The sequence below is a fragment of the Dreissena polymorpha genome, chromosome 10, assembly GCF_020536995.1.
Source record: "Dreissena polymorpha isolate Duluth1 chromosome 10, UMN_Dpol_1.0, whole genome shotgun sequence".
NCBI lineage: Eukaryota > Metazoa > Mollusca > Bivalvia > Myida > Dreissenidae > Dreissena > Dreissena polymorpha.
Window position 1 is genome coordinate 21,893,380 of NC_068364.1, and position 7,063 is coordinate 21,900,442.

General features: G+C 34.8%; 1 protein-coding gene across 2 annotated transcripts; it reads left to right on the top strand.

Annotated features, from left to right (window-relative positions):
* Positions 1 to 3,080: 3,080 nt before the first annotated feature.
* LOC127848344 (WW domain-containing oxidoreductase-like) lies at positions 3,081 to 6,748 on the top strand. Of its 2 annotated transcripts, none has more exons than XM_052380763.1 (2): positions 3,081 to 3,279; positions 5,684 to 6,732. In XM_052380763.1, exon 2 carries the CDS (start codon positions 5,695 to 5,697, stop codon positions 6,673 to 6,675), a length of 981 nt encoding a protein of 326 aa, XP_052236723.1. In that variant the 5' UTR covers positions 3,081 to 3,279; positions 5,684 to 5,694; the 3' UTR covers positions 6,676 to 6,732. The 2 variants fall into 2 exon arrangements, with proteins under 2 accessions (XP_052236723.1, XP_052236724.1); XM_052380764.1 differs by lacking the exon at positions 3,081 to 3,279 and adding an exon at positions 5,005 to 5,537 and having other exon boundaries at positions 5,684 to 6,748.
* The last annotated feature ends 315 nt before the right edge of the window (positions 6,749 to 7,063 follow it).

The window sequence follows — 7,063 nt, forward strand, 5'->3', positions numbered from 1 at the left end:
TAAATCCCGAGTTGCAGCTTTCATGCTTATTTTATATGGTACGCATCAATTTGGTTTCTGAGCATTCTTACTTTTGTAAAGGACACATAATACTAAAATATTACATCAATGAACATTTTGTTCACCAAACAAAATCTGCAAAATTCAAGAAACCATTCGTCTGCACTTTTCCTGTCGTCACAAAAACGGTGCGCACATAACGTGACCTTGTTTTGCTTTCGAAAAAAAGAAACAGTTGTAAACATTGACACACATCAACAAAAACCATGAATCGACTTAACAATGATAGGCTATTTGTATTCAATTAATAGAAAACTATTAATCTTAACATAAATAAAAGTATTTTGCAAAAAACGTTTAAGCTATCCGTTACTCACTAAAATACGCTATACACCAATCGACTGTACCTTGTTATATATATATGTATATATATATATATATATATATATATATATATATATATATATATATATATATATATATATATATATATATATATATATATATAAGATCTAATGTCAGAGTAATTAACACGTTGTGCGTATTAAAGACTGCGAGAGGGGCTTCAGCTAAATGAAAAGGGTATACAATTGTTCTCGCCTAAAGTCTGCAGTCCTCAGCGCTCTGATGGTGGTCAGCATAAAAGGACTAGATATGGAAGCAGTGGACTGTGGAAGAACGGTTGATGTCTGGCACCAGGAGAAGCTACGGACAACATTTTTTTTTTAATTTAACAATGTATTTCTGTGTACTTATGGAAAAATGTGTATTATTGTTGTTTCTTTCAATCATTTACGTTAAAATGCCTATTGCTATTTTGCTTGTTGTTTAATATTATAATATTTGACATAATGAAATAAATTAAGACATCATAAATTATAAAACAATATGTTGTGTTTTAATTGCTGTGTCGCCGCTGTGCCTGACCAAAATCCTGGGGAAATGCCTGTATATATATATAAATGTGATATTTTTTCAGAAAAGTTGATATTTCGTTATAATATGATTATTTATCATTCAAAATGATGTTTTCACTAATTAATATCATAGCGACACGCTAACCACCTGTGGTTCGAAGTTGAAGCCAGCGATTTTCAATGTTGAAAACCATAACAGGCTCCGAGACGATGAGGTTTGGACGGTTAATCGTGTCTGAAACAATATTGCAAACAACGATATAATGTCTTAGAAGTTTGTGTACAACTATATTTTATATAGTCTGCCAATCATGTAGCGATTGCATAAATGTACTTAAAAATGCAGTAATGTTTAAATTTTTGATAACAGACGTGCGGGAAATTGTAACAGTTTATCTAAATTAATATGTTGAAGCATTCTATACATAGATGGTGACGTCACTACGCAATCTGAACGGTCACCATTGTGTCACACCGGTCTTACTGACGTGATAATAACGTAGTGACGTCACCATCTATGTATAGAATGGAACTATCACTAAGTCCGGTGTGTACACAATGATGATGTTGACGTCGATACATGATTACACGATAATAAAACACGTTGTCCTCACATCTTATTTAACTTTAAATAGAAATGCTTTGCGAGTATTAATTAATTTGTTTATATTTATAAACTCGGACTTGAAATGTTCCAAAAATACTTGCGAATTATGAATGAAATGATTAGTCCCATTTTGAAAACTGTTACTTAAGGGTACAAAATGACAGACATCGTCATGGAATACTATCCGCATCTTATCGCAATTTTAAAGACACTTAAAAGCTGTTGAAATCCGCTTGCAAATAAGTTTAAATAGTTTTGGTTAGTAATGGTAATGAAAATAAACAAAATTCATTTGTCTTTTGTCAATGAATTAATTGTATTTCAACAACATACATTTGTCGTCTGCTTTTTCGCGCCTGATACTGCAACTGAAAATTATTGTTAAATAAAATAACTTAATCATTCTTAAATTTTGGAGTTGTATGATTTAATTTAATTTATAAGTTTTTTAATTTTACTTCGAAATATAGTGTTACAAACATTGGGAAAAACGGTTCGGCGGATGGCTAATGTTAATAATTTTCTTCAATTTTGTTTTATAAAGTTGTAATTCTTAAATATTAAGCGACAAAAACATTTCATTAAAAAATCTTTAAAAATAAATAAATTTCACAGTAACAATGAATATTTTACTTGTCAATCTCCTTCGTTTTTTCTATCCTTCCTTTATCGTACGAATCCCTAATTTCGAGCATAACCTAATTTCGATCACTTTGTTTACATTAAGAACGCGGCTCATATGAAGTTTTACAATTACATGTAATTTAAATTTCGTTCATGCATTAAATTATGTATGTTGTTTTTAGTAATTTAGAGGCATTTTTGCAAGCCAGTATGCTTGAGCTACGCTAGGAACGATATTTGCAATTAACTACGCTAGGAAAGATAACCACTGCCTGTTTATACTTCACGGGTACACTTCAGCAGACAGTCTGTATGTAAACAATAGGTTTAAGAGATTGTGCGATGATATTGGCCAGTGAAGTGTTTATAACAGCTTGTGCGACGACATTGGCCAGTTTATCATTGAAATCTGTACATATTGGCTGCTTTTAGGGAAAACGGGGCTTAATGCTGCATTAAAAGTCTGTCATGTGGGCAAAATTGTTGCTCAAGAATTTAAAGAAAACAGATTAAGTATTACTGTATTAGATACACATAATAAAACATGAGATTAAAGGCTTGTTATTTTTTAGCAAGGCAACCAAAATTCTAAAGATGGTTTCCAGTGCAGAAACAAATTGTGAAACAAAGAGACATAGTGTTGTTATTATGTCTAAGTTATCTCTATACCATACATATGAGCATAAACAGTGCACACACATCTTGACCTGTGCTTTAAGACACACTCTTTTAAATTTGAATAGGTTGTGTTCATTTCAAATCTGCGATATAAAAAGCTATAACATAATTTTGAAAACTGAGTTGCGTCTAAGATTATGCAATAGCGAACAACTTAAGTCATTCAGCGCTTTGATTGCTACTATAATCAGAATACATAGTGTATTGTAACCCTCATCAATATCGCTTTACTGGTTCCCAGTAGTTGCCATCATTTGACATGTGTACGGGTAACAGGCAAAAACCTCGTTATCTCAGACTGTGAGCTATTATATAGCTATCCAATATGTATGTTGGTCTAAGTCTTACTTGTACTTTAAGCTGATTAAGTGTAAGTCTACATCTAGAACGCAACAGTGTTCTAATAAAAAGGATTATAAAACAATATAGAACGCAACAGTGTTGTAATTGAAGGTATTTATAAAATAATTTGCTTGTTAACTTAAAGCGGGTATATACGATTTTTTATATGTGTTTAATTGTAATATACTGATAAAATATGTTACAATAACACAAAATAGGCAAGAAAAAATTATACATTAAAGCCGAATTTCATAAAATGCAGCAAAGACAAATTAACGCCCCGAGGCGATTGTGACGTACATATTTTCCTAAAATAACCGAAGCATTCGTCTTTGTATTAGGATCGGAGTTAGTGTTCGTGCGTCGTATGAATAGACATCGTTGCAGGAATTCAAATAAACCGTTAAACTAAGTTTAGATTCACATCGTACATGTATGGTATACATGCTGGCGAATTCGGCTGTACAGCCGTTTTCAATTTCAGAATTTATTTCGCATTTTTCGACACATGTTCTTCTTAACTTTTATTTTAATTTATATTGAAATATATATATAATAAGTTTTTTTACACATTTTACATAAATTCATAAATATTTGACAAAATCGTATATACCCGCTTTAAATGCTGCATGGAAATAGTATAATCATCAGTTACATGTATACGGTAGGGTGCATTGTTACTAGTGGTACAAATTTATTAGTATGTATTGAACTTATCATAATCATTTCACACTACCATAATGTATGCCTTCAAAGATATGTATACATTTAACAAATTAATTTTGATTCGATTCTCTTTTTAAGATTTTTATCGAACAACGTCGAATAGTACATTTTATGTAAATTAAACTGGTACATTTTTCTTGGAATGGTGCTTGATGAACTACACCTCCGGAATATTTGAATACTGTAAAATCATATTTATTATTTGGACATTAATTTTCGCTTACCGATCCACGAATGCATCACAAACACATCGGAATATAACCGAGGCAAATTACTCTTTTTTTTTTATAAAATCACAAATCCATGAATGTACTTGTTCGCAAAAAAATGATTGTTTTAAAAACCACGAAATTTCATAAAGACGAATATTAATAATTTTACTTTAATTTTACAATTAATACTTGTAGTACAATATCCACATTTAATTAACAGAAGTCCAACTTGTCATTACAGTTTCATTTAATAACCATTTGCGAACACAAGATAATATTTGCATGCATCATGGGTTAAAGTTCGAAATGGAAAGATAATTCGCGTTCATTATACTACGGTATAGAAAAAAGGTAGACCACTGTATCATCGTTCATTGAAGACCACTGCACCGAACATATGAGCCTTGTTCTGAGAAAACTGGGCTTAATGCGTGTGCGTAAAGTGTCATCCCAGATTAGCCTGTGCAGTCCGCACAGGCTAATCAGGGACGACACTTTCCGCATAAACTTGATTTTCGGTAAGGAGAGTCTTCCTTGAAACTAATTATACCATAAACGCGGAAAGTGTCGTCCCTGATTAGCATGTGCGGACTAATCTGGGATGACACTTTACGCACATGCACTAAGCCCAGTTTTCTCAGAACACGACTCATATAGTGGTACGAGTAAATGTATGCTTCAACAGACTTCCAACAGTACTTAAAATAACATGAAGTGTCAACTAAGTCAAGTATGCGAACTAGTACCGAAGTGTATCAAATCATTGTATTCTAATAGAGTTGAATTATTATGCACTACAACACTTAGTTTATCCATAATAACACATTGTTGAGTCACAATAACATATTGTTAGGCATGTGACGCAGTAACTTGCGGTTGGGAGTATAACCGAACGATACGAACAAAGTAGCTATAAAGGTAGAAAGGAGTTTGAATGCCAGTATCAAGATGATAACGTTAAATTATTTTTCAGAACATTCAGGATTTTTGTTTATATAACTGCAGACAAAACCATGAAATACGAGTTAACGGACACCATCATTTACTGGTTTCTATAGCAAAACATATTAACTATTTTCTAGTATTTCAATTGCCGGAGTCGAAACTTTGTGCGGCTGTGACAGAACGGATTACGTTTCTTGTAAAAGTACATGTCGAAAAACTTGTTTTGTTTAAAGATGTGCAACCTTCGGTTTTCTCAATCTCTGGGCAGACAGCAACCATGTCTGTCCATACAAGTTACTTCTCTTGGAATTACAATACACATATTCAGCGTTTTTGATTGACTTATTCACATATTTTTTATAAAAACAACAACACATTTCATTGAATTTAATTGCTCAGCACAACTATGCTGTTTTATTTGGATTAACCTACAATATGTTTGTGGAAGCACATACTATGGGGACAAATTTCTTATCCACACTACTGGTATATTTGTTATATTCTAGTTGATGCTTATCGTAGCATAAGATAACGACGCGGAGTTTAAGTTGTTTAAAACATGCTTCCGTCAATTTAAAAACATTTGAATCCCTGTAATAAATTGGTATTTATGATTGAATAATAATTTTTAGGGTTATCTAAAATGGGCAGCGGACCGTCGTTTCCATTGGTGCCACTAACACGAGATAAAATCATCCTGATCACCGGTGCGAACTCGGGCCTCGGGTACGAAATAGCCAAGTGGTCGGCCATGATGGGGGCGACCGTGATACTCGCGTGCCGTTCAGAGTCTAAAACAATGGAGGCTATCGCTAAAATGAATCAAGAGTTTCAAGCGGAAAAATCTAAGGAGACATCCCGGTTGTCCAAAAACACAACTTTAGCGCTGGAGTTTATGCACCTAGACCTGGCGTCATTCGAATCGGTGAGGAACTTCTGCGATGCATTTAAGAAAAGTGGCCGAAAACTCCACGTGTTGTTCTGCAACGCCGGTTTGGGGTTCATTCCGTTCCAAAGAACAGCAGACGGCATGGAAATGTTGCTGCAGGTGAATTACCTCAGTCACTTTGTAATGATCGCCAAATTGCTTGGCGTCATGCAACAGTCCGGGCCAGACTGTAGAATTCTGCTTATGTCTAGCGCCGCGCACATATGGGGAACGTTCGATTTAAAGACCTTAAACTATTCCGGGCCACCTGACGATTTTTCCAGCAAGAATTACTACGGTAGATCCAAACTCTACCAGATCATGCAAGCCGCCGCGATGGGTCGCAGGATTTCCGGTTCCAATGTTACTATAAATAGCATACATCCGGGCATTGTAGACACTCCATTCTGGCGTAACTGGGACACAGGAATAAGGAAGTGTTTATTGTGCTGTATGCAGTGTTCTGGGGTGGCAAGGTCGTCATTTCAAGGTGCCAAATGTTCAATCGACCTCACAGTTAACCCAAATCATTCCGGAATGAACGGACTCTATTGGGTTGATTGTAAAATCGTCACACCCAGCAGCGACGCGCGCAACACGCGGAAGCAGGAGGAATTGTGGGAAACAACACTCGACTTAGTTCGGTCATATTTGACTGAAGAAGAGATTAAGAGCATCAATGGCGAGGTTAAGTGATTGGGGTCTGTGTAAACCATCGTCGGATACCCACGGCTGCTGATTACGCTCCGCTCATACATCCATTTAGGAATGGAGAGTAACGTAATGAATAGACCGGGGGTGTCCGACGATGGTGTAAACAAGAACTGATTGCAGATGCGGTCACTTGATTTTTTTACGGTCATACATAATTATTAAACAATAAAGTAGTGAGTCTACGTTATTTGCGAATATAGCCATGAAATACGTATATGTAGTGAACACAGGCTCCGTTCGCATTTACTAGAACTGACGGGCAAGATTTAAACTTATTCTAATATGACAATAAGTTCGGAAATACTAAATCCCGTGGACGACCGCTCAGACTAATCGAGTACAACACTGTCCGACTTCAGTGTATTTTTGT

Excerpts from the sequence above, each read along its gene's own strand:
- LOC127848344 (XM_052380763.1), top strand. The coding sequence starts at position 5,695 with ATGGGCAGCGGACCGTCGTTTCCATTGGTGCCACTAACACGAGATAAA.